This window comes from Rattus norvegicus, chromosome 16 (genome assembly GCF_036323735.1).
Source record: "Rattus norvegicus strain BN/NHsdMcwi chromosome 16, GRCr8, whole genome shotgun sequence".
Classification (NCBI taxonomy): Eukaryota; Metazoa; Chordata; class Mammalia; order Rodentia; family Muridae; genus Rattus; species Rattus norvegicus.
The window spans coordinates 57,998,332-58,024,793 of record NC_086034.1 but is presented as its reverse complement, the minus strand read 5'-3'; the positions used below and the strand labels follow the sequence as shown (position 1 = coordinate 58,024,793).

The 26,462-nt window shown below is 44.3% G+C and overlaps 1 protein-coding gene and 1 long non-coding RNA gene across 11 annotated transcripts in view; one reads left to right on the top strand and one right to left on the bottom strand.

Moving 5' to 3' along the window:
- Positions 1 to 26,462, bottom strand: part of Mtus1 (microtubule associated scaffold protein 1) — a 145,476-nt gene that overhangs the window by 26,673 nt on the left and 92,341 nt on the right. For 6 of the 10 annotated variants that reach the window (XM_006253181.5, NM_001395000.1, XM_063275428.1 and 3 more), the window contains 2 exons: positions 7,263 to 7,477; positions 1 to 67 (listed from right to left, as the gene is read on the bottom strand). In XM_006253181.5, the coding sequence (XP_006253243.1) occupies positions 1 to 67; positions 7,263 to 7,477 (282 nt within the window). Of the gene's footprint in view, positions 68 to 1,121; positions 2,056 to 7,262; positions 7,478 to 23,239; positions 26,224 to 26,462 lie in introns of those variants that run through there. The other 4 variants (NM_178093.2, XM_017600122.3, XM_039094527.2 and 1 more) reach the window with 4 other exon arrangements.
- On the top strand, positions 20,092 to 25,524 carry LOC120097428 (uncharacterized). Its single transcript, XR_005494810.2, has 2 exons — positions 20,092 to 20,350; positions 25,445 to 25,524. It is a non-coding gene; the product is annotated as an uncharacterized LOC120097428 (long non-coding RNA).

The window sequence follows — 26,462 nt, the reverse complement described above, 5'->3', positions numbered from 1 at the left end:
CTAGCTCTCCCCGGAGGCTGACAAGTTCTTGAGAGAGGGTTTTGTGTTGCTTCAGTGCTTCCTCCCGCTGCAGAAAACACAAAGCACGTTACTAACATTTTAAAGAGGGTCCCTTTCCAGTAAGGTACACATTTGCCATTGCCAGGAAAACGAGACCCAGAGTTGAGAGGCTGAGATAAAAATCACTGAATCACTTAAGCTAACAGTTTGTGTTGTTGAAAACAAAGCAAAACACAGATGTCCCTTTGCTGTGAAGGAATTTCATGTTTCAAAAATCTGTATTTTCCCAGGTCCTATCGAAACTTTCCTTTGAGGAACAAAGTGGCTCTTTAAAAAATATTTGCTTTGAGCCTTGTACTTACTGCAGATCCATAGACCCTTTAAGCTAATGCACGCTGTACTTAAGATGTAATGCACTCTCTCTCCCCTCCAAGGGCAATAAAGGCCTAATCAGTTCAAGATAAATATTTAATGTTCTAAACATAGGCATTTATATGGACTTTGTCCCACGTCTGCAAAGAAAAAAGTTTTGTTACAAGGCCAATCCTATATTCTAAACAAGAAAAAAAAAGTTTGCTTTTAAGCTAAGACAAAAGAATTTAATCTCTTAAAGATGAAACAAAGTTGATTTTACCCAGCTTCACCACTTTCCAAGGACTATTACATCAGGAAGCAACCACAATTCTAAGTAGATTTGAAAGAAGCCAAAGAAATCAGGAGGATGGCTCAGTGTTTTTTAAAAAAGAAAGAAAGAAAGAAACCCAAATATCAGTCTTGTGATAAGGAATAATTTTCACGTTACCTTCAGGTCTGGTGCAGGCACACATCCACACATACTTATACAAACACAATCATCAGACACAGTTCCTCAAGACACATTCCCTGGTGCCAGTGTGAAACTAGGAAGTGAGAGGACTTCCGACCTCTCAGTCCATGTCCTTCCTGAGATCACCTTAGATGTGGGGCTCCGGCACCTAGATCACAGTGTTGCAGAGACCCGCAGACTGGCCTCTGCAGTCTAGAGTGGCTTCTCATTCAGAGCACTTTCCCCTGGTTCCAGACAGGGTCTGCCTAGTCCCTGACGCCCTTCCAGAAAAGCACTGTAAACAAATACTAATTACCCTTGCTGCTGCCTGTGGAGGAGAGAGGCACATTTTGCTGCTAGGGCAGCCCATTTTCCAGCTCCGGTCTCTCCAACTCCCCCACCCCCTGCACTGTCCAAGAAAGTGCACAGGTGGCCACGCCTCCCACCAGTCTGGTCTGCCTACATTCAAAGCTCCACGGGGAGGAGCGCCATCGCCCCGTGGCCTTCCCTCCTGTCCCGCCGCCGCCGGTACTGCCTCAGACTCCTCTCTCTCCTCTCTGAAGCTGATACTGCAGCTTCTGCCTCTGGCACGAGCAGCGGATGATTACTTAAAGCCACAGCCCTTCATTTATGAGAAACGAGAGCCAGACATCATCCTGATCGATTGCCACTTACTTAATATCAAGCGGGGGCAGAGGAAACAGAAACGGGACCCTCTCTGAGTGGATAATGGAGTTATTTTTAGATGTGTGAGCCTTTTTACTCCCCTCTCTAATTGAGGTCATTAGATTATCGAACTTACTAATAGAAAGGGGGAACTTGTTCTTCAGTACCCATGTACTAAAGGCATGATGAACGAGGTGAAGGGCTGACTGAGTGTTCTGTTACGATTCGGAATTTTAAATGACATAGAGTATAATTCATTGACTTTAAAAAAAAAAAAAAAAACCGGAGGTGCTGACATGGGTATTGGAGCCATCAGGAACCTCCCATCAGGAATTCCAAATATCAAAAATAGACAATTGTTTTTGTAATGCAAGGACTAAAGTTTGAGGACAATAAAATCATACCCCACAGATATAACGCTCTTCCCTTTGCCCTTCTTACGGGTCTCACACCTGCCTTGCTTTGCCCCAGTCTCCCAAGTTCTGGGATTGCAGGCACGTGGCACTACAGTCTGACTGTTCTATCATGTCAAGCCTTAATTTTATTCAAGCGCTTTGGGTAAATGGCAGACTTGGTCACTGGAGTGAGAGGACAGCTCTATTAGACATGTGCAGTGAGTCTGAAACTGCGAACATGCTTCAAAGTCCCCTTTCCCACAGCAGCCAAGTTGCAAACCAAAGGGGACGGGGAGGGGGGCAGGGGGGGCAGTGTGGGGGTGGAGGGGGGATTGGAGGGAAGGGGGGGGTGGAGGGGGCGGGGGGGTGGGTGGTTTGGTGAAAGGCAAGAAAATCTTTTCACTTGTCTGTGAGAACTGAAAGGAAGATGGCAGAAACTATGCCGCAGATGCTTATCTTCAAAGTACTCTGGGGAAGCCACATGCCCTCCAGAAATGCACAAGGGGTGGCTAGCTTATTAGTGGGCTACAGGAGGCAACAGATTTCACTGTTGAGTGTGGACATGCGCCCTAACCCGCTTCCCTTAACCAACCTCAGCCTTCTCCAGCTCTAGACAGCAAGAGGACATCAAGGTCAGTTGTCACTGTCAGCCTTCTCCAGCTCTAGACAGCAAGAGGACATCAAGGTCAGTTGTCACTGGGTCTCAATGGCCGGAAGTGGGGGGCGGAGAAAAAGCCAGTCGACTCTTCCTTTACAATGGCTTTTGCCCTGGGTGTCACCTTTGCTTTAGTCCTGCCTCTTTAAATCGTGGAAGGTGTTTCTTTACACCCTAGAGGGCTGTTAATCGATACTTTTGGGGTGCAAACTCCCTTCTCAAAAGAGCCTCCGGTTGAAGACGACAAACACCGGGACTGAAGGTGGAGCTCAGATAGCTTCTGTACATGAGTCTGAGTTCTTCCTTCAGCAAACACAATATACAATGTGTGTGGCAAACATGAGTGGGCGGCCGCCTGTGTGTGCTTCCATGGACTAGAATTGTCCAGCTCCTTCCTGTTCAGCATCCTGAGAGCTTCTATTCAAGCTATCCTTCCTTCCTCAGGATCTTGTCCACGATACCCTCTTCGGATGACTGGCTTTCTTAACCTGACTCATTTCATACACTTTCTGGAACCCAAGTATCAGAGACAGCATCCCTTCCCCCAGATACCCAGAAGGGACATTTATCTTTCAGAATCATGAGTTATTACCCATGTAACTAAGCACATTCTATATCATATACCATAATGATATGTAAGAAAATTAAGACATAGCTCCTGCCTTCAAGGAGCCTGGTACTTAAGGGGTGGGGGTGGGGAATGTCCAGGACCAATTCTTCGGTCATCAATCAAAGCAGATGACATCATCTGACACAAGTGCAGGACGATGGGAAACCCAGGGCTTTACTATGATCTACTAAAAATGCAGACCATAGAGCCCAGACTCTGGCAGACATTCTGTTAGTTTCTGCATGACTGTCTGGGTTACTTGCCCTTTCAATGTACTTATGATTTACTCCCAGATGATAAAATACATTCTGGCAGCTAGAGACAATTTTTTTCCCCACTGCTTAGGTTAGTGTCTCTGTCATAGATGATAAACCATTTATAATCCAGAGAAGAGGTTTATTTGATTATCTTTGTACTATAACATGCAGGCCCCTCCCCCCACCCCACACACACAGTGAGACTAGAGAGAAAAGTGGGAACCCACACAAAGACGCTTTCATACTCATGCATTAAATATATGAAACGCTATAAGGAAAAAAGATGGGATTCTCCGTAATTTAATTAGGGTCGCTGGGATGCAAGCAAGCACTTAGTGGCTGGCTGTCGGCCCACCAGTGTGCCTGACTTCTGTTGGCTATGGAATGGCATCAGCAATTCGGGACATTTTACAGGAACAAGCTGCATCAGACAGTTCAGACGTGGCTACGTCTGATTTCCTCATATCATCCACATGGTACTTTTAGCACTATGGACACCTCCCCCCAACCCCCGCCTTTAAATCTGAGATGTGGACTGTTAGCATCATTTAAAACCTAACTTCTTTTTTTTTTTGGTAGGTACTGGCCTAGTTAGATTCTATATGCAAACAACAAAAATCCTATCTGGACTGGTTTTACCTCACCAAGATAGATGCCTAGAGACCCTAGGGTAAAAACAGCAATGCTGGCTAATAGTGTCCAAATGTTTCGACAGTGGGCACAAGAGAAGGAAAGGGTTAAGGGGATTTTACTTGCTCAACTTTCCCCATCCAAGTCTTTCTCTCTCTCTGCTGTTTCGTAACAGTGCTTTGTACACACTAGACAGCTAGTGAACATTCACTGAGGGATTAAAATGAAAGGAGTGAAGACCATCTACATGGGGACTCTGTGTGCATCTGTAAGACGTATCTGCCGTTCCACCCTTGCCTTTCACTTGTCCGCTCAGATACTGTATGAAGCGTCAACTACAATTCTTGGGGTGGTTTCACAAGGGAGAATGGAGGCAGACTCTGCTCTCAGTGAACTTTCTTCTGGAGAAGTGACCCAGTGGTTAAGAGCACTGGCTTGCTCTCCCAGAGGACCCCAGGTTCAGTTCTCAGCAGCTACAGGGCAGCTTACAACTGTAATTCCAGTTCCCTCTTCTGGCTTCTGTGGGCACTGCATATCAGTGGTGCCAAGGCTAACTTGTAGCAAACACCTAAAATAATAAAATATACTACTCTTTTTTTTAAGGCACAGAGTGAGGAGGTTTATCATCTAGAAAACAAAAGGGAAGTGTGAGGTCCTAGTGGAGTCCAGAGGGTAGGTAAAAGTGTGGGCAGAGCTAGAAGCCCCAGGGGTCTCCTTAAGGAGGCGGGCTCCTGGGCTGGATATTAAGGCCCCCTTTACAGAGCCTTTCTGTGGTAGTTTGGATAGGAATATTCAGGCACCGAAGGCTTGACACCCCAGCATGCTAGTCCTACCAAGAGTCCATGAGGATGCTAACTTCATCGGTAGTGGGTTAGAGGTCAGAGCTGAATGGGCTGTTAGGAGATAGAGCCTTATTGGAAGTAAGTTACTTAAAGTGGGGCTTTAAAGGGTATATTTTGTGCCTGGTCTCTTCCTTTCTCTCTCTCTTCACCAGGTCTATGATGGCCTGAGCCATGGCTCCATCACTTGCTTCCTGCCAGGATGTTCTGCCTTACCCAATAGCAATGGATCCAAATATCCAAGGATCTTTTTAAAAAGTTCTTGAAACTCATTAAGGGTATATGGTATATCAGGTTGCATTCCAAACCCAGGGCCATTGTAATTAAGTGCTGCTACATCCATTCGTTTCTCACCTGAGCACCCGATGAGCTTCATGGATTGGGTGTAGGGACCACTCCATCTGGGCCAAAATGTCTCATGTTGTTAACACTACATATGCATACTCTGTAGGATACCCTTTCGGAAAGCGGTCCCTCAAGACTAAGAGTCGGATGGGAGATTCCTACTTCCTTCTCAGGTGCATTCCTGGATCTTTGCTCGCGGAGGACCAGCGAAGGCAGGGCTGCCTGCTTGATTCAGCTAGCACTGGACCTTCGCTGTCCATAGAATCAGTCTGTGTGCACTGGGCGCAGGCCGTGACTCACGGATGCTCCATATGGAGGTCGGAGCATGCAGGAATCTGGGGGAAGCCTGGTCAGGATTGACACGGCTTGCTGTCTGGAGTCACTGAACTCTGCGCCTTGGTTTTATTTGTAAATTCCCATTCGTTATCGATAGGATAAGCATTTAAAAAAGATAAATAAGTCCTTACTAAGTGCCGGGTATTACTAACAAAATGCTAACCCCCTCCTGCTGTTCTTTCACAGCTGAGCATTGGGCAGTGAGGGTCACATTTAAAAGGACACTAATGTCAAATTATAAAATGCTATAGTCCAAGTTAATAAATCTGAATCATTCCTAACAAATATACATAATTTAATAATTTCCCAGCAGGCACATTTTTTAAAAGTTAATTTTAATAGTCTTTTACTGGGCTCAAATAAATACAATCTAATCAATAGAAAATATCAATAATATATGTGTATTTTTATTCTAAGTCTTGAAATATGTGTTTAAAAACTTAGACACCTATTGCTCCATTCACACTGATTATTTTATAGAGGCTCAATGTGCAGTCGACCACATCAGATCACCCGTGGACAGTGGAGAACTACTAGAGGTCAGACAACAGGATGGACTGCCCTGCCAAGGTGCAACTGTTAGCAGTGGTTGGGATGAATTGCAGAGAAAAGGCTGGAAGCACAAAGGAGCTATCCGAACCCAGTGATCAGCAGGGTCGGAACAGGATGGCCTTCGAAGGAAGGGCAACTTCATTTTCCGAAGCATTCACCATGTGGGAAAGTGTATATAATTTAGACAAAAAAGTAAGTGGAGTGAAACCTTCATACTATTGTACGTCCGGAGTTTTATAAAATAGCACAGATAATTAACTTTTCACCACCATCTTCCCAGTGAAGAGTCTCTGGGAGGGAAAGGGGAGCACGAAGAAAATACTCATAGGAGATGACTCAGCAGTTAGGAGTGCTTGCTGTAAAAGCAAGTGGACCCCAGTTCAAATCCTCAATACCCACGTAAAAAGCCAGGCATGGTAGGGAGTGCCTGTAACTTCAGCCTTGGAAGATGAAGACAGGTGGATCATGGGAACCCACTACCTCAGCAGCCATCCTGACTGAAACTTCCCGTTAAAGGTTCAGTGAGAAACCGTGTCTCAAAATGTAAGATGGACAGCGCTAGAGGACTCAGCTCTAGCCTCTGCATGCATGGGCACCTGCACCGACCAACATGTACACACGTGTGTGCACCACACACAAGAAAAGGGAGGGAAGATAACAGAAAATTATTGTAACCCCACATGCTAGAGACTGACACAAGTGTGGAACGAGTGATAAAAGTATAGTTTGGGGTCTGGGAATAGCTCAGTCATAAGCACAGATTCCTCAGTTTCACCTCTAGGACCCTTTAAAAAGCCAGGCACAGTTTTGTGTACTGGAGTACTGGGGATGTCGGACGGGACAGGCAGATTTCTGGGATTTGCTCATTGGCCAGCATGAGCAACTAGGCCTGTGAGAAACTCTGTCTGGAAATGAAGGTAGATGGCTTCCAGGGAATAAATGATGTGATTCTTCTCTAGTCTCCACCATAAACACACATGGGTGTGCAAGCATGCGTACACACACACACACACACACACACACACACACACAGATTGGGGTGGAGAGAGGGGGCGGGGGAGAGGGAGGGAGGGAGGGAGGAGAGACCAGGTCTTCCAGTCATTAACATAAACATATTTCTAGGACAAGTCTGAGCATCCTCTTCCCCCACCAGTCAGGGTTGATAGCCTTACCTCAGACAGGAGGTGCTGGATCACGACTGTGAGTGCTTCAAACTTGGTATTACCACAGGAGAGAAGCTGCTTGAGGTGCAAGATAAATCCACTTTGATTTTCACATTTTGTCTTGTAATCAGCCAACTCAAGGGTCCTTTCGGTGGACAGCACATCTGGAGCTGTCTGCGTCTGGATGCACAGGCTTCTGGGGTTTTTCTGCCTGCCTTTTTCAACTGCAAGAGGAAGGAAAGAAGGCACAAAGATGTGTGAGGCTAATTTGTATAATCCCTGCCACATGGGTTCAAAACCAGCCTTCTACACCACACAGAGGATCTGAACCATGCACACAGAGGCAGGCTGGAGTTGATCAGGGATCAGGATGGGTGGGAATTCATAAACAGGCCAATGGCTTTAGTTCTCAGGGTGGAGTTATGCACGTAAGCCAACCACTTTATAGTTTTTACTCTTCCAGTTAAATTGGCAGAGAAATCTGAAAGTCAAAGGCCTTTTTCTGTGTCTGTTGGGGTAATCCTGCGATTTCTGTCTTTGAGTCTATTTGTGAGATGAATTACATTTATTGATTCTTGTATGCTGACCCATCCCTAAATCTCTGAGGTGAAATCAACTTGATCAGAATGAATGATGTTTTTTATATGATCTTGAATTCAGTTGGCTAGTATTTCATCAGGAACTTCTCCATCTACATTCAGAGAGATTGGCTTATGACATTTTTATCTGTGCCCATGTGCCCGTGTGTGTGTGTGTGTGTGTGTGTGTGTGTGTGTGTGTGTGTGTGTGTGTGTGTGTGTGAGAGGGGGAGGGTATGTGAATCTGATTATCATAGTAATGCAGTAAATTATTCTGGGAGAAAAAAGAGTGGCATTGTATTCATGACACAGGCTGAACAAAGTACAAGACAATTTTACAGTAAGCAGAACTAAGACACACTATATTCTCAACTGGTTTTGCATTTTGGAGAAGTAGCAAATGCTGAAACTAGACAGTAGTGCAGTTTAAATCCCTTCATGTTTTCAAACAGAAGGTGAAAAGGTATGATTAAAAGGCAGAGATTTTTAAAAGAGAAATCATAGGATACACACAGGGAAAATTTTCAAATTATTGAAGAACTCTTTCCTCCTGCATTTTCCTTTTTAAAAAATTCATTAGACGGGGCACAGTGGCTCACACTTTTAGTCCTAGCCCTTGGTGGGCAGAGGCAGGTGGATCTCTGTGAGTTCCAAGATAGCTTGGTCTACCCAGCTGTTGTAGGCTGACTGAGGATGCACACTGAGACGCTGCCTCCAAACACAGGGGCAAATTTGTTTGTTAGCATGCTAAGTAACAGGTTCCGTTATAGTATTTCATAGACGATGTTTACATTTTAGTAAGTTCCTCACAGTTGCTTGCTGATCCTCCTCCCCCACCCCAAAATCCTCCCACTCCCCAGGAGCCCCTTCACCTTCCCTCCTGTTCCCTCTCCACAAACGCCTCCCAGAGTTGTCTTCCTTGCTGTCTTTCTGGTTATTGCTACGTCTACTGCAGAAGTCACCCCGAATCTAATAAACCAGCATATACACTGGAGGTCCCGCACTTTGCTCCTCCGAGGTTACCGTACAGAGCACTGTATGCCTGAATACATTGCTTCATTTTTACATTAAGTGCAAACTTGGTTCCAAAAGTAGTACAAATGAATGATTAAAAAATAATACATAATTCTCAAACACATTCTACTAGTCTGGATTCATCTAAGTTTGAAGAGACTGTTCACTTCCCATGCTGTGCCCTGGGAATAACTCGTTTTTACATGAAAATCTTCTCTTCAGTGTTGGAAGCATTCCAAACATCAAGTTGCTCTGGGTAAAGCAGGAAGCATAACTGCTTAGGGTCTGGAAATAAACAGGCCCAACAATCAAAACAAACATGGAGAAAAAGGCACACAAAACTAAAAAAAGAAAAAAGAAAATAAATGTTTTCTTATTGTGACAAGCAGTCCCCGTGGCGCCGTCTGCATTCAGCGCTGACAAGTTTGACAGAACTTTTTGAGCAGCCAAGTTTTCCTCTCCTTTTTCAAGGATCCACAAACTATCATCATCCAAGAGTGCTTAGAAGACAGGAAAGAGACACAATCTGTACAGTGTTCCAAGAGCCAATGGTTCTTGCTTACACTAAAAATAATATTTAAGTATAAGTTACATTCAAAACAGTAGTTTAAGTATCAGGTAAACGTGTCCTTGCTTCCTGTGACTGCTTTAGGTAGTGAAACAGTTCCTAAGGTTTGCTAAGCCTCAGTTTAAAATGGACTAAGATTCCCACTGTGTCTTACGGCACTTGGAGACCAGGAAAATGCCATTCTTTCTTTACTGGCTGGAGTGTCCAAGCTGCTTGTCACCAACTGCCACGTCTCTAGATGCAGACCGTACTTAGCTTGATATTGCCAAGATAAAATAGGCCAGAAAAATAAATTATGAATCACTTACTATATTAATGACAGAACCATAAATATTTAACAGTGTATCTATATTCTCTGTGTATCAGTTCCTTAACAGTTGCCTTTTAGAGTTACAATTGCTGTAACACCATGACCGAATCAACTTGGGGAGGAGGGGTTATTTACTTACACGCCCACATAACAGTTCATCACTGGGGTAAGTCAAGACAGGAACTCAAATTGGGCAGAAGCCCGAATGCCATGGGGGATGCTGCTTACTGTCTTACTGCCTTTGGCTTGCTCGGCCTGCTTTCTTATAGCATCCAGGACCACCAGCCCAGGGATGGCACCACCCACAATGGGCTGGGCCCTCCCAGTAACTAAGAATTAATTATGGAAATGCCCCACAGCCTGATCTTACAGAGGCATTTTCTCAGTCGAGGCTTCCTTGTCTCAGATGACTCTAGGTTGTGTCAAGTTGACCGAAAATTAGCCAGTAAAATGTTCTAAGAAATTATATTTGCCACACAATAGGTTAAGAACAATGGCAGTTTTTACAGTTCAGAATATTTCCTCTTTTCCTCTCTTCTTTGAGATTCCATCTCTCCGTAGGCCAGGCGAGCTTCAAATTCCTAGTCCTCTGCCATAGCCTCCAGAGCAGCCAAAGGTACCTTTGTCAGGAAGGTAAGGCTGGCGCAGGTATAAACAGACTCGTCTGCTATCCTCATACACTCTGGAAATCGGGCTGAATAGCAATGTAAATCACTACATATAGAATCAATCAAAATGTATGTAGCAAACTTATCAGACTTCTGAAACTAACGGACGACTGTGTGAGGGGTAGCTCTCACCTGTTCCCTTTTCCCCACAGTGTCAGGGATCAGACTGGCGCCTTGCATACTTGGCACTCCAGCAGTAAGCTACATCTTCCAGTATGAGGCCAATCTTTTATGTTAACATTCTAGAGAAGTATTCACTAGTATTCCTGGGCACTTACAAATACATCATCAAAGTACAGCATAGAAAACTAACAGTGTTCACCTTCTTGGGCTAAGGACTAGAAGCCACATAATTGGACAGTTCAAATCACTCTCATATGTTTCGCTCTTTAAAAATGCGTGTGTGTCTGTGCTGTGGGTGAATATGTGTATGCATGTGCCTGCAGGCTTGTGTACCCATGCACGGGACTATTGAGGTCAGAGGAGGACACCCAGTCCTCTTTCCACTTCATTTCCTTGAGGCCATATTTCTCACTGAACCTTATACTTGCCGGCTCAGCTAGCTTGCCCGGGCTTGGGAGCTCTTGGGGTCTCTCTCTCTCTGTACTGCCCCGCTAATGTTGGGGTACAGGCATGCATGGCAGGTTCTAATGTTAAGTGAGGAGGGTTTGAAATGTAGTTCTCAAGCTTGCATAGGAAGGAGTACTCTTACCCACAGAGCCATCTCCTCAGCACCCACTTTTATAACTTAAAATGACAGGGCAACTATTATCTACACAAATATTAATATAAAACAAGTAGAGAAAATTGTTTTCAAGATCATTAAAACTAATTCTAAGCCCTTAAATCTTTACACAACATTTAGAGAGCAAGAAAATACAATCCACCCAGAGTCTTTCCTAGAGCAATCTAGACGAGAGTTTAAACTTGGGTTTTGTTAAGGGCTTGAACAAAATTGACAACTAAGGAGGAAATGACACCGCGATATATTTTTTCCAGAATACACACCTTCCATTGTGTGGGGTGCCCTGAGTCTGGGGCTGGACAAGCACACGGTGACCTCAATCTTCGCTCCACATACTGTACTCCCTTAGGAGAACAATCCTGCTGATGACCTAGTTCACACGTCCTTCCCTGTCCCCATTCCAGAGGATGAGAGAGAACAGGAAAATCTCTAGTGATCCTCAGTGCCCCAAGCTCATACAGACGGGTTACTTTGTAACATGAAAAGACACAGGGCTTCCCCTGAGCCCTGTGGGATTTACTGGTTACATGAAATTATCGCAATGCGACAAATTTAGCATAATAGGAAGCAAACTTTGGCCATCTCTCCTGGTGTGCCCTTACACATTTATCAGATGAGGATGTTATTGTTTTGATAATGTGGCTGTATTTAAAAAGATAAACTGTTTGGCTTATCATATCTATGTAATGTATTAACAGATCAAGTTTTGACTTCAATGAATCCACTTTATCTGAGACATTAAAATTATCAACAAAGTAACTACCACTGCCACTTCTGGTCTACAAGTACTAACAACCTCAGAATGGTAAAGCACAAACCGGAAAACGAAACTGTTTATGCACAGATTTGTATAAGATGTGGGTCCTGGGATTGAGCCCAGGCCTTCAGGCTTGGTGGCAGGTGCTTTTTACCTGCTGAGCCACCTTGCAAGCCTCCAAAAAGTTTTAACCAAAAACATCTGCTCACAATTCCACTACATCAGGGACAAGACAAGGTTCTCCACTCTGGCCATGTCTATTGAATACAGTACTTGAAGTTTTAGCTAGAACAATAAGGCAACTGAAGGAGATCAAGAGGACACATATTGGAAAGGAAGAAGTCAAAGTATTTTCCTTTGCAGAGGATATGATAGTGTACATAAGTGGCCCTCAAAATTCCACCAGGGAACTCTGCTGAAATGCACTTGCTGCAAAGCAACTACATACGAAAAAGTAAAGACAATCAGCAGTCCTCCTATATACAAATGACAAATGAATGCAGAAAAGAAATCAGGGAAACCACACCTTTCACGATAGCCTCAAATAGAATACCTTGGGCTAATTCTAAGCCAAGTGAAAGAAATGTTTTTTTTTTTAAAATCAAGTCTTTAAAGAAAGTAGCTGAAGAAGATGATCAGTAGATGAAAAGATCTCCCATGATCATCTTATCAAATGGCCATCTTATCAAAAGCAATCTACACACTCAAGGCAATCTCCATCAAAAATCCAACATAATTCTTTAACAGGCCTTGAAAGAACAGTCCACCACTTCAGAAGGAAGAACAAAAACCCAGGATAGCTAGACACAACCCTGAACAACAAAAGAACTGCCGGAGGTCTCACCATCCTTGATTTCAAGCTGTACTTATACAGATCATTAATAATAAAACCTTCATGGTATTGGCATAAAAACAGACATGTTGATCAATGGAATTGAATTTAAGATCCAGACATTGATCCAATACCCATATCGATTCCTGGTATTTGATAAAGCCAGAAATACACACTGGAAGACAGCATCTTCAACAAATGGTGCTGGTCTACATGATGTCTGCATGTATACCGTATGTAATACATGTAAATAGATCCATATTTATCACAGTGTCAAAACTCAAGTCCATGTAGGTCAAAGACCTAGATATAAAACCAGCTACACTGAAGCTGACAGAAGAGAAACTGGGGCTTGAACACATTGGCGTAAGAGACAACTTCTTGAACCTAACACCAATAATACAATCACTAAGATAGACAATGAATGGGACCTCTTAAAACTGAAAAGTTTCTGTATGCCTACAGAATGGGAAAAGATTTTCACCAACTACACATCTGATAGAGAACTAATATCCAAAATATAAAGACATCAAGAAACTAGATATTCAAAAACCAAATAACCCAATTAAAATAGGGGTGGCAGAACTAAAATCTCAATAGAGGAAACTCAAATGGCTGAGAGACGCTTAAAGAAATGTTCAACACCCTCAGACCTCAGGGAATGCAAATCAAAACTATGAGATTCTATTTTACATCTGCCACAATGGCTAAGATCAGTAACGCAAGTGACGGCTTCTGCTGGTGAGGATGTGGAGCAAGAGGAAGACTCCTCCATTGCTGGTGCAAGTGCAAACTTGAACAGACACTTTAGAAATCAATATGGCTGTTCCTCAGAAAGTTGGGAGTCGATCTACATCAGAGTCCAATTATACCACTCTTGGGCATATACCCAAAGGACTCTCCATTCTACCACAAGGACACTTGCTCAACTATGTTCATGGTGGCTCTATTTAAAATAGCCACAAAGTGAAACAACCTAGACGTCCCTCAATAGAACAATGGACAAACCAAATGTGGTACATTGGCACAATGGAGAATTACTCAGCTATTAAAATAATGACACCATGAAATGTGCAGGCTAATGAACCAGAGAAAAATCACCCAGAGATCTGGACCCAGAAAGATAAATATGGTATTAACTTGCTCAATATATGAGCTCATATGTGCTCATATATTGCTAATATATATTAGACATTAAGTAAATGATAACCAAGTTACAATCCGTAGAATCAGGTTAGGTAAAGAGCAGAGGTATGGTAGTGGGGTTTGGAGGTGGAACTAGAATAGATTTCTCTAGCAGACTGGGGGGGCAGGAGATTAGAGATCAAGTGGTAGGAAGATGGAGTGGGAGAGAGATGGCTGGAATTGGGAGACATTTGGAAACCTAGTGCAATGGAAATTTCTTGGAATGTATGATGGTAATCTTATTCAGGACTCCTTGGGAATATGGAGTCTCAATGGCCAGTGGTGGGACTGGGTTGCATTCAACTGAGCTGTTGGCAAAGGGGGTCCCATGGAAATTCCAAAACACAGGCTATTGGTAAGACAAATGGTTGCTCTTCAAATACCAAAGGTGGGGTCCTATAACCAAGGACAACACCCATACAAGTCATTGAACTTGGAAATGTAAGGGCTGGTGCCTACATGGGGCCTCCACCTCTATATTCTAGTGTCTTTGGTGCAGAAAGGTAGGTACTCTGCAGACTACTGAAAGATAAACATGGACACCAACCTTTGACTTACCATCTGTTCTGCCCTCAAAATATGCTACAGCAATGGTGGCACATAACTTTTGGGAGTAGCCAACCAATATCTGATTTGAGGGTTACTTGAGGAAAAGTAACCAATGTATAACACTGCTTGGGTGACTAAGAATCAGAGACTAGATGGCCCAGAGACCTAGGGTAAAAATCAAACATGGCTGGTCTTAAAAAAAAAATCAATACAATGATTCCTAATATGATATTCTTCCATACTCATAGATCAGTGTCTTCTCCAGTCATCATCGGAGAGGCTTCCTCTGGCAGGAGTTGGAAACAGATGCAGTCAGTCAGACATTATGTGGGAGATAACCTAAACGGGATCTCTGCATCAAATCCCTCCCCTCAGAGCTCAGGGAACCTGGAGGAAGAGGAACCAGAAGGAGCATAATAGCCAGAGGGGATGAAGACACTAGGAGAGCAAGGCCCTCTGAACCAACAAAGCGAGGCACATAGGAGCCCACAGAGATTGAAGCAACAAACATGGGACCTACCTGAGTCTACACTAGGTCCTCTGTATTTAGATTAGAGCTGTTAGCTTAGTATCTTCATGGAATTCCTGACTGTAAGAACGAGTGGGACTCTCACTCTTGGGTCCGCTCTTTTGACTCTTTTTCTCCTGTTGGGTTGCTGTCATGTCCAACTTTGATATGGTCCAATCTACCATAACAAGGGAAGCCAAGTAGACACTGGGGGCCCAGCAGGGACCATCTTGGAGGACAGCATTGCTCTGGGATAATGAAAGACAACCTGGACCTCCACCAGCCTAGACAGCCCAACAGGTCCCAGCTCCTACACTATTACCAATCCACATCTGGAAGTTCTAATGGGAGCACCATGTACTGGCTGTTGCGGTCTGCATCTCCTTAGCATTTGATGGGATTTTTTTTTGTCATGCAACAATCATGAAACTAAAGTATTAAGATGAGAATCAATGGGAATGTTTTCAAACATAACTGAGAGCCCAGATACGCCATGGTTATCTAAATGGTTACTGCTCATTCTGTAGCTGTCTACAGAATGCATCTAAATAAACTGATCTGACTTTTTGTTTTGTTTTTTAAGCAGAAACTTGTGCAGCAGACAGAAGTGTGTCACCAGTCTTGGGGCTATTAAATGGTATTATAATCAGATACTGGAGTCATGTACACAGTGGGATGGGGCTGTAAGCAGAGTGTGTCCTAGGTAGAGGGGCAGAGTCTTATCTGATTTTGCCCATGTGGCAGACAAGTAAGTAATGGAGGTAGCCAGGAACTGAAGACAGAGCCAGAAAATATAGAGGCAGAGACTGAAGGCCCCCAAAGCCTGTGTCTATCAACATACCCACCCATCCCAAAGTAAAAGAAAGCTGCTGGGAACAGAAACAGGAGCAAGGGGATGTGCATTGTGCAAGATTTTATCTTGTAGGAAACAGAATGGTGCTGAGCCGGGCCCTGTGAAAGGAAGGGAGATCTCAGGGGGCAAACTTGAGGCAGAGAAGTCAGGAAGGAGGCCCAATGACACCAAATCTGGGGACCAAGGCTATGAGAACAGGCAGGAAAAGAACAGGAGGCCCACATAGCCGGTTAGTTTAAGAGGCTCTGGTGTAGCCCAGGCTTGCCATCTGGGAGCTATCATATTGACAGGCTCAATGAGGGCAAAGGCAGGAGGGAGAGGAGGAGTTTGGAGCAGCAAGTGAGGAAGGTGTTAGAACCTTCTCTCACACTCTGCTCCCCAAGTCTCCAAGAATAGCCCATCCTAAGCTCACCTGCTCTTCAGATCAGTCACCTGACTTGTAATTTTCTCAAGGTGCAATCGAGCCTAAAGACTGCTTGCAACACACAGGAGAGTCTTCACGCACACACACACACACACACACACACACACACACACACACACACACACCACAAGTTCTGTCAACAGTGGCAGTAATTCATACAGACTAACAAAAACATGATTACTTATGTCAGCAAACATTAGCTTAAACATAAAGCTCTCTGTGTGTTCAAGGAGGAGTTTGAGGTTTTAACCCTCCTGCCTTTACCTCTAAAACTCTAGGATAGCAGGTAAGTGGCACCATGCATGGCTATATAGTGCTGGGGACTGAATCCAGCATGCCCCATGTATCGTAGGCTGGCAGGTAACCAACTGAGGTACATCTCAATCTTATCTGTTGGTATTGTTGTTGTTGCTGCTGTTGTTGTTGTTGGTGGTGGTGGTGGTGGTTTTGAGACTATGTCTGTACATAGCTCTAACTATCCTAGAATTTGCTGTGTGTACCAGACTGGCCTTGAACTCACAGACATACGCCTACTTCAGCAACCCTGCTGCTGGGATTAAAGCATGCACCACGATGCCAAGCCTACACTTTTACCTTAACAGTAGCTTTTTTTTTTTTTTTAATGGGCCTTTGGGTTGTTTTTGCCTTAATCCTTTGAACTTGCCAATCTTTCTAGAGACCTAAAAAACTGCTCAGTAACATCAAGCCTACTTATACCAGTGCTGTCTTTAATTTTGCCAATGACAACAGTCACCAACAATGTGTCCTTTCTAATCAAACACATGGGAGGAAATAGTACCCCGATGTCCTGTCACCACCAGAAACAGATCTCCCAAACAAGTTATAGCAGTTTGCTGGGGCCTTCTTGTCGTTACTCCACCAAAGTAATTCAGATTTAAACTTGTAGATACCATGTCTCCTGTGATGTTTACATCCTGAGCTAAGCCAACTCAGATGCTGTCACTTCCGCCTCTCAGGCCATGCCCCGTGGGTGGGCGCTATGGAGACACAGATGGTACCTCTAGAACTGAGATCTGCTGCCGTTGTGTTTATCATAAAAGGACACCCAACAGCTGAGGGTAGACCCTTGTGGACATAACTCACTGAGTGGTAGCTGGATCTCCAAAGTGTATGAAAGCTGTTAAAAACCAAAACAAGACAAAAGACCCCAAACCCGATCATCCTCGTTATTACAATGAAGCACAGTAGATTTTCTTGTAAAAGAACTGAAATTCAAGTAGCCAGGTTAAAAACATTCGATGTACATAAACGACAAAGAAAAGAGAATGCCATTCTCAGAATAGTAGCCCTTGATGTGGGAGGCACCTAGAACCAGGTTGTAGAACCAGGTCATGGGGGAAAGGGCAAATCTCTCCACCTCACAATGCTTTGAATGAGATATTCACCACCATCAGTCTCGGCTTTTGAATACTTGGTCCCCAGTGGGTGGTTGTGTGGGGAGAGTTAGTGGGTGTGTCAGTAGGGCTGGGCTTTGAAGTGTCAAGACTTGCAGTTAGTAGTTTCTGCTTCCCACTTGTGGAACAAGCCGTGAACTCTTAGCTGTTGCTTCGGCTTCCTGCCACCCCATCAATGCTCAGCCACTGTAGACTCTAATCCTCTGCAGCCATGATCCCAGTGAAGCCCTTTCTTAAAAAGTTGCCTTGGTCAGAGCTGCGGCCTGTACTTGGGATGTGTTCTTCTAGCTGGGCTGCCTTCTCTGGCCTCAGTGGGAGAGGAAGTGCCTAGCCTCAAAGAGTCTTGAAGGGCCAGGGTTGGGGGATACATGGGGGACCCCCACTCACTCAGAGAAGGGGAGGGAGGATGGGGAAGGATTGTGGGAGAGGTGACCAGGAGGGGGACAGCAAGCAATATATAAAGTGTTAAGTTAAAAAAAATTAAATTGAACAAAAAAAATAAATTGTTGAATTTCAAAACTTTTGATATTCCTACATTTTCATAGGATGTCGAACATTGTAGTATAAAGTCTTATAGTTTTAAAAATCAGCATTTTCTTGTCTGTGGTGCAACAAACTGAGCTCAGAGCCACTGAATTTGTACAGGAATGGCTTTCAAAAAAAGTTTGCCTTGGTGATGGTATTTTATCACAGCAATAAGAAAGTAATTAATAATGTTATTACTACTACTACTACTACTACTACTAATAATAATAATAATAATGTTTATGTATAGCCCATAAAACATTTTTAGTCTTACTTTTCCCCAGAGCTACAAAATCAGCGAAAAAAGTACTTCTAAAATGATTCAAAGTATGGCTAATGCGGAAAAGGCCATCAGAAACCCCACTGCTGTTTTTTTTCCCAAGATCACAAGCAATGTGCACACCGCTCTTCTTTGGGGTGGGAGAAAGATAAGGTCTTGGTACAGCACCGCTGACCTTTCTCTCTCCATACTGCCTCAGCCTCTCAAGAGCTAAGATTACAGATGTCTGACGCCAGGCTTAGCTCTGCACCCAAAGTGTCACAATACGTATTGTTGGGGTGGGTGTTTTGTCTGTTTCTCTGGGTATTCTACACAGAGAAGGTGACCTTGAACTTCCTACCTGCCTCTGTCTCCTGGGTGCTAGGATTAAAGGCATGTACCACAACGCCTGGCCATAATATTCCTTTTAATTTTAATTATGGTAATTCTCAATGCTCTTGGTAAGTAATCGTCAAAGGGGTCAGAGGACAATGAGGTCATCAAGATGGCTTCCTCAAGGAAGCAAAAGGGTTGTAAATATTCATTAGGACAGTAAAGTATGGTAGGGATACATTACTGATCCGTTATCCTTCAATCTGGCCCTTTATGTATTCTACAAACAACCAACTCTCTTGACATATAAATTGATGTGTGTATATATTTATACACATACCATAATATACATATATATTATCGAAACTAGCTCTAGTTAATGGCTTCACTGGCACCTGTTATGTTGGTGTTTGAGAAAAACACATTGATCTCAACAGCACATGAATAGAATAAATATCATAAATGTTCTACTAATACTGAGGTAAAAAAAGACAGATCTGAAATGCAGAACATCCCCCCCCTCCATGCGTTATTTTAAAGTGGAAAGTTAAAAGTATTTTAAGTAAATAGAGTCAAGTATTAAGATTTTGTCCAATAATAAACTAGCTTGAAAGTTGAAACTAGTTTTGGTTAACTTGGCACGAACTGGAGATACCTGGGAAGAGAGCCCCTTAATTGGGGAATTTGCTCCATCAAATTGGCCTAGGTACATTTCCTTAATTCCCAGTTGACTCAAGGAGCCCAGCCCACTGTCAGCAGTGCCTTCCCTGGGCAAGTTGGCCTGGTAAGAAAGGTAGCTGAGCATTCTGGGGTGGGGGTGGGGGTGGGGGAGGGGGGATGGGGAGCAAGTCAGCAGTGTGTCTCCATGGTGTCTGCTTCAGTTCTGCCATGGCTTCCCTTAATGGTGGACTGCAACTTGTAAGCCAACAAAGCATTTCCTTCCTAGGTTTGTTTTGATTGGAGTTTAATTACGATAACAGAAAAGCAAACTAAAACAAGTGGGATTATTACAAATGTTTATCGTCAGCACCAAAACTAATTTGTCTTAGTTCAGATTTAAAACAGAAGACCCAAAACCAAACTGCAAGGTCATTATAGACTCCATTTGTTGAATAACAAATACTATTCTCGCTTTTTAAGTGGCCAGTGGAAGCCTCTGAGAGGACAGACATACCTTCAGAGACCACAGACAGGGAGGGAGCACACTCAGTTTCTCAGCCTCTGTCTTTTTAAGATCTTAGCCACGTGACTGGGACTGGAGCTTAAGGGATCTGCCCCCACCTCCTTCCCTGTTTACTTTGCCTTCATAGCCTGAGGCAGCCACCCTTAAGGAAGGAGCTAAGGAAACAGCAGAGCCGCCCATCCTGACTTCAGAGCCACAGACAGCACAGCTCTGTCTCAGGAGGAAGTGTGTCACTTCTCAAACTGTCTGGTTTTCAGGCCCAGAGCAAATCTAAACAAAGTCTCCAAAGTAATCACCAAATGTAAGAACGTAACTTGATGAGCTTTGCTATAACTGAATAGACTTCATACACATGCTGTGTGGTCAAGATGGCTCTTCACGACAGCCTCAGGTATGTTGTTCTGGTACTGCTTTGGTCTTCAATACTTCCTTCCGTTGCTAAGCTACCCCCTCCAACCCTTACTCAGGTTCTGGGATCAAACTCAGGGCTTTGCACATCAGGCAGGCATCACTGCAATCCCCAGACTTGCCTAAACCGCTGTGTGACGTTATTCCCGGGGAGACACAAACAAGCATCTACTTCCCCCAGAAAGGGCACCAACAACTGATCAAATTGAGACCACCACTAAAGTCCAACTCAGTGCTCAGATGAGTTTTATCGGGGTTTCTTAAACCGGAGTATGGGGGTGAAAGGAGCTACTTATAGAAATGACTCAAAGACAGCCACATTACCAAGATAAAAGTTGACAAAAGCTGGGAACCAGATGCTCACTGCCCAGCACAGGCAGCGCCACAGGTGGGCGTGTCTCCGTGAGCTTGTTCAGCTCAGAGGCTTCTGACTCTTTCAAGCAGCTCTGCTTCTCTCAGAGTGGATGAGGAGTCCCAACTGCTTATATATACTCAAGGAGGAGGGAGCCTAGTGCTATCTGGTCAGTTTCAGGGACTTCCTGAGCCTAAAAGAGCTTCCCCACTGGAGGGGATGTTTTAATCTGGAGGAAACGGCTACGGGGCACTACAACAATCACTAGCTCAGCAAAAATAATTCAAACTCCTTAGTGTAATTAACTGCCTCTACTCGAGTTAAAGAGGACATTAAGTATTGGAGGATTAAGGTATACAATCTGTAATAATTAATATGGGTTTACTTCCAGCTTGCAAGGAAAGCTGAACTGAGAGGCAAGGAGTATTTATACTTAGAAGTGCATTTCCCTTACACTCTCTGAATCATCATAAAACGGGGACCCATGTGATAAAAACTGAAAATACACTTAGCTTAGCTTAATACTCTGTCAAGAAACAACTCTTGAACAAACAGAAACTTGAGACAATTAGCGAGGTCATTCCAGACTTTCAGGATTCCTTCCTAATCCTGACAGTCTTCACCCACGTCTGACATCCACTTCCAGTATCACACAAGATCCCTACAGGGGGCCCTTCTTTCTTCTCCCAACCCTTCCTTACAGAAAACAATGACATCCCTAATTCAGTGACACACCTGTCAGTAACCAGTACCACAATGCATAGTGGCCTGTGCCCTTGTTCCAGGCTCTGACCCGGGGACCTTTCCCAGCCTCCCGCTCACCGTTTGCTCAGAAGTATTGCTTTTTTTTTTCCTTTGAAGGAGCCACCTGTCCTCACCTCTAGGATTTCCACATTCTTTATGCTCTTCAAATGGAACGATTTTTATCCCTCAGTGCCTTCCACTTCTCCTTTTTTTTTTTTTTTTTGGTTCTTTTTTTCGGAGCTGGGGACCGAACCCAGGGCCTTGCGCTTCCTAGGTAAGCTCTACCACTGAGCTAAATCCCCAGCCTTCCACTTCTCCTAAGGACCACACTTTAAAGGCACTTGAGAAACCCCTGGATAAATGTGCCAAGAACCTCCAGAGGGCCCAGGCCACACCCTATCATCATTACCTGTCTCCTGGCCAGCTATGGGTTTGAGGTAGGCCCAGGGCTGTGGTGGGACTTAGTCCTGGCTACTTTCTCAGCACCAAGCCTTGGGTCTGGCATATGGCACGTGCCTTAACAGATACTTATAGGAGACGTGAATGCATTGCTCTTGCAATGTGAGAAGAGGGTTGGAGTTAGAGGAACGTCTGGCAGCATAAGGTCAGTGTGAAGCCTTCCGGGAAGCTCTCACCACTTGGTAGCTGCACCGACTGGTCACTGTCAGTGTGTGGTTACTCTCTAACAGGATCCGGTGGGGGATTGCAGCTCGATGGTGAAGCCACTGCCTAGGATGCAGGTAGTCCTAGGTTCCCTAGGACTCTAGGTGCTCCTAGGACGAGCAGAGCCAACACCATCTTATCCTGGTTCTCCTGAATCCAGGTCAGTAGCCCCATCACTAAGGCAACCAACCGAATTTCCTTTACTAGGAATATAAAACGAGTCTCTAGCCCCTCAGTCCCACAAAAGAGTGAGCTTCACCCCCAAATTCCTGAAGGAGGGCGTGAAACAAGGATCACCTCCAAGGGTGGGGTCTTGAGTTTTCATAAGCAATTGTTGTGGATCACCAAGGATGAATAATAAAATGAGTCACGTTTGATGGCCAGATAAGAACATGACGTCATAAAGAGAAGTAAGCCAGGATGATTAATGGGATCTGGGCGGTAGTTAGTTAAAATTAAAGTCCAAGTACAGTAGTGCAGTCAGGGCTACGAGCAGAGCTGACACCATCTTATCCTGGTTCTCCTGAATCCAGGTCAGTAGCCCCATCACTAAGGCAACCAACCGAACTTCCTTTACTAGGAATATAAAACAAGTCAGAGCTCACGAGTCTAATTAGATAAAACCAATGGCAATGATATCACCAATTCATTTTTAGAAACTTTCTCTGACCTTAAAATGGTATGATGCAGATGAACTCAAAGAGACTTCTAGGGATAACTAAAATTATTAGAATTGAATTCTTTACGTAATCTTTTTTTAAATACCAATTATTGTTTACAATATTTTGTTCTATTCCATGTGCATGTATGTGCATGCATGCACTTGTGAGCTTTGTGGTATAAAGGCCAGATGTCACCCTCATAAGTCTTTTGTCTTACGTCTCCCCCTTATTTTTATAAACAGGGTCTCCCCGCTTGAGGTCAAAGCTCACCAATTTGGCTTGACTGGCTGACCAGCCAACCCCAGGAATCCTCCTGCATCTGCGTCCCCAGCACTGGGAGTAAAGGCCATCCCACTACACCTAACTTTTCCACGGGTCCTAGGGCAGAGGCCTGGTCTTTATGTTTGTGCAGGAAACACTGCATGAACTGGGTCCACTCCCCAGCCTCCGATTTCTTTTTTTTTTTTTCTCTTTTTTTTAGGAGCTGGGGACCGAATCCAGGGCCTTGTGCTTGCTAGGCAAGTGCTCTACCACTGAGCTAAATCCCCAACCCCCAGCCTCCAATTTCTTATAGGAACTTAACAATCTTGACGAGGAAAGCACTCCTTCGTCCCCAGTCCCTGGTGCTGAGAGAGCGCCATACTCACAGCTGGGGGAAAAATCTTTAAGGTAAAAAATGTAAACAGAGCTCACAGGTTGTGCTGCTGCCTCACTTACTGTGTGCGCTTGGGCAAGTCAGTTCATGTGCCCGGGCCTTCCCAGGGTAAAGTAAGGAGCACTCTCCCTGCTACGTGTATTACAGGTCTAAGGACTAGGACTCTCAGCAAAAGGGTTTTAAAATACTTCTATAAGCTCAGAAAACAACATGGCAAGAAAACACATTATTAACTGAACTCTGGTCATTCAGGCTCAAAGTACCAGCTTAACAAAGGCGTTTACAAACAAACGTCAAGCCATCGGTGGGTGGAACAAGTGAAAGCACTGTTCAGTCAGCAGCGCTTCACACTGTTAAAGGTCTGGGATAAAGGCTGGGTTGTGCGGCTCAGTAGGTAGAGCGCCAGTCAAGCAGGTACCAGACCCGGCTCCATCCCTGGCACCTTCTCCACCCAAAGAAGAATGAAGTGGGTAACCATGAAACTCTAAGATACGGTAACCTTACAAAGGGCAGCAATTAAAACAGCAAAACCAAGCTTCCAAGTCTGCCTAACGATGAGGCTATGAAAGGCTCCCATAAGCTTGTTTCTGGCTAACCTACTGTAGGAAAGGTAACCAGAAGACTGTGACAGTGAGAGACGATAGAGTCGGGGTTAGAAAGAGGCACATTTGGCTGACGCTGTGCCCTCAGACCTTCTCTTTCTGATTTTATTTTGAAAATTTACTCTTTAGAAATTTCACACACATATAATGTATTTAGATCCTATCTGCCCACTGCTCCCAAGCCTTTTACCTTAGAGCAGGTCCTACATTAGTTTTAGAAATTAATATTGGGAGCTGCTTGTGCTTTGGAACACGGAAATTATTGTTAACATAAAGCACACTTGTTTGTATAATGTAGGGGGGTGGGATGAACCAGGAAGAGCTGGAGGAGAAAGAATAGGATGAAAATTATATGAAAAAATTAATAATATAATAGTAACAGTAACAGAGCACACCTGTATTTTTTTAACCTTTTTTATATAGTTGTAATATATTTTTAATTTCAGGGGACAGGCAATTAAAGCCAAGGTCTCAGCAGCCAGCAAGCTCCCCCCACCATGGCCCCCACCTTTTTTTTTTTAGGGGTGAAATGAATCACAGTGGCATTTGGGCTGGGCATGGCCCCAGTTCTCTTCATTTACCTTCAGCCATCAGACCTGGAAGGAAAGGCCAGCCAACTCAAATGCCCGGCCAAGGGGAGTTATGAAACGAGGAAAGGAAGCTGGGGAAAAAAATATCAAGATCATCCCACAGGGAAGGCAGATGCCGCTGAGAAGATGAAAAGCTGTCAGCACGATTTAAAAAAGAAAATCACCAGGGACAGTGAGCCAACTGAAAAACAAGAGGCACACAGGAAACACACACACATGGCATGGGAAAATCGTGCATTTGCATGCCCATGAAGCAAGCCTGTTAAAGGGAACACAGGGCAGCCCCAACCAATTATAAGGAGACTTAGGCTGTCACACAATGGAATCAACTTAATTCACCACCACTGCGGTCTTAGTACCTGAGCGTAAGCAGACGGGTTTACAGGTGCTTGAAGGGATGCACCCAGGAGAGTTCCCGGTTACGCACAGCAGAATGAAAGGCGGCGGCGGCAGCAGCATACACAGACAGCAGCAGCAATATTCCATGACCACAGCTGTTTGCACTAGGAAGACTGGAAAACTAAAGTGAGGTCCGCTTACTGGCCCTCCGCAAGCATCTGGGTGATTTTAGGAGTGTTTACAATGTGTGTGTATGTGAGTGTGTGTGTGTGTGTGGGGGGGGGTCTTTCCATATACGGAAATGCCATCTTAGTGAGAAACTGCTAAACTGCAAAACAAAACCACAGAAACCATCTCCTTTCCCAATGCAAAGAGAAGTCGTCTCAACATGCTCACTACCTATTTCCAAAAATCATTTGAAGACAGATGTGAATTAACAGGTGTTTGGTTTTTTTTTTTTTTTATAACAGATTTGGTGGCTGAGGAGAGCTTCAGAAAGTTGCAAGGCAATGACCCTGCATCCATAAACTCAGACAAGCCTACAGCTGCCGAAGTACCCTCCCCTCCTGCTCGACACAAGAGAAAACTGCTCCTTGTCACCAGTCAAGTCTCTCCTTTTAAAGAGGGCTTTATTTCCCAATTATCTGTCTCCATAGAAATCTGAGAAGCGTTTGCAAGTTCATCAGCATATCCCTCCCCGGTTTGGTGCTGAGCAGAGACCAGGGCATGACCAACCTGTGTGGAAAATGACAGTGTTTTTCCTGAGCCCAGAAGGAAGCCGGAGGTTTCGAAGCAGTCCCTTGGCGGTTAGGCGGACGTGAATGGTGGATAAGGAGAATTTGGGAGACAACAGCATCTCTTCGAAGCCAGTGGGAGAACTTCGCAGGGGAAGCAGCTTTTCCAGGGACCATCACATACTGTCCCTTTGCAACTCGGTGTTCTTCCAGGCCAAGAGACACAGCCAGAGCAAAACAAGCTTACATAGCTGACGCCAGGCCACCCAGAGGGGGAAATAAAGCTATCCTAGGGCTCCAGGCTTCCGTTCGCACTCCCAGATGTTGCTAAAAAAACAATGCCCTCCGTCTGAGCAAGAGCTGTGAGGAGCAGGTCCGGAAGCAGGCAGCCCTGGTTACATCACACTGTACATGCCATGGGTTGTTGTGGCTCCCATCAGGGATGGAAAGGGGAGGAGAAAGTGGGTGGTCTCAGGAGCTTTATGTAACAGCCAATGATGTCGCAGGTCCTGTCACTACTTGGAACAGGGAGAAGGGAAATTAACCACCTCACATGCCTAATGTCTATTTATTAGCTAGGCAAAAAAAAAAAAAAAAAAAAAAAAAAAAAAGCCATGAGATTTCATTAGAGTGATCTGTGAACTGATTCCATTTCTTTTTGTTTTTTTAACTGCACAGGCTCACACTATTACCACCGGGCATTTTTCCAGGTATTTTACCTGGTTATGTGTAAACCTGATTACCTGGATTAAAA